Source organism: Nannospalax galili, unplaced genomic scaffold (genome assembly GCF_000622305.1).
Source record: "Nannospalax galili isolate Female #2095 unplaced genomic scaffold, S.galili_v1.0 scaffold3590, whole genome shotgun sequence".
NCBI classification, from domain to species: Eukaryota; Metazoa; Chordata; class Mammalia; order Rodentia; family Spalacidae; genus Nannospalax; species Nannospalax galili.
Window position 1 is genome coordinate 6,683 of NW_008327242.1, and position 1,163 is coordinate 7,845.

General features: G+C 38.3%; 1 protein-coding gene across 1 annotated transcript in view; it reads left to right on the plus strand.

Annotated features, from left to right (window-relative positions):
• Positions 1-159: 159 nt before the first annotated feature.
• Positions 160-1,163, plus strand: part of LOC103734848 (ryanodine receptor 2-like) — a gene marked incomplete at its 3' end in the record, with an annotated part of 32,469 nt that continues 31,465 nt past the window's right edge. Inside the window, exon 1 of the mRNA XM_008834230.1 lies at positions 160-247. Coding sequence (XP_008832452.1) covers positions 160-247 — 88 coding nt within the window. The remainder of the gene's footprint in view (positions 248-1,163) is intronic.

Sequence of the window (1,163 nt, forward strand, 5' to 3'; positions counted from 1 at the left end):
TAGCTAATACATTATTTAACTTTCAAAATTTTCATAAGCCAAAGCAAAAATTAATAAGAAGTAGTAAGTAGGTAATAAAAGTTCACACCCAATAAAGACATATTTCTAAACATAGTAAGTGTCTCTTGACCAAGAAAATCAAAGATCTTTGGAACAGCGATGGTCCGCATTAAACTATGGTTCATGGCTACACAGAAATGTAATTCAGATGACTTGTTCTTCTGTGAGCCTCACCAAGCCTTGGAAGGTTTGACATTAAGACAGTAGTTCACTGCTCTCATTACTGTGGGATGTTAAGGTACTAAAATAGAGTCTTATAACTCACTTAAAACATCCAAGTTAGTGACCATGGAGTGGTGAGAGCATTGGTCTTTCTTCTAGGCTGTCTTTCTTAAATGCTGAGTAATTTGCAACTCCTTTCCAATTTATTTCTGAGTTCTTTTCTCAGGCATCTGAGATCCTACTTTTTTGTGCCTTGGATTCAGGACAATTTCTTGAGTCTTAAAGATTAAATATGTCTATGACCGAGCTGGCATTCTGTTGCAAGAGTTTAGGGAGCTTAGTATGTTCTCTTCCGGATGGGCCTCAGATGTAGTTACAGTAACATCATTCCTGCTGAAGTACTCAGACCAGTACCCAACTCATGATTCCAAATACATGATACAAAGGACAGCGGAATTGATTTACACCAAAATGTCTTATGGGTTGATAATAGGTAGTACTACCCCAGTGATGAAATAATTTCTGCTGGTCCCCTTCAAAGATCTAATTTTGAGGAGCTCCATCTGAGAACATGGATTCAGTAAGAGTTGTACTGCCCTAAGTAACTACGTAATTTGAACTTTGAGTGATTTTATTAAAAAGAACCCTTAAATGCCTAAAAATTGAGCATGGAATTATGAATGTAAAATGTTGAACCAATAATCCTTTTCATGAAGGAAATTGGACATCTTTATTCTTGCCACAGAAGCTACATACATGACAAATGTGGGCTGATATGCCACTGCTGAATCTGACAGGGCCAAGGCTGAAGACTTGTGTGAATGTGGGGTGCAGATCCAGCTTCACTTTCATATGGAACAGTTGATCTCAGATGTGCCAGCCCAAGCTTCCTGGAGAACAGAAACCATCATGTGCCAACTCTTCATTGTGATTAGGGGTGT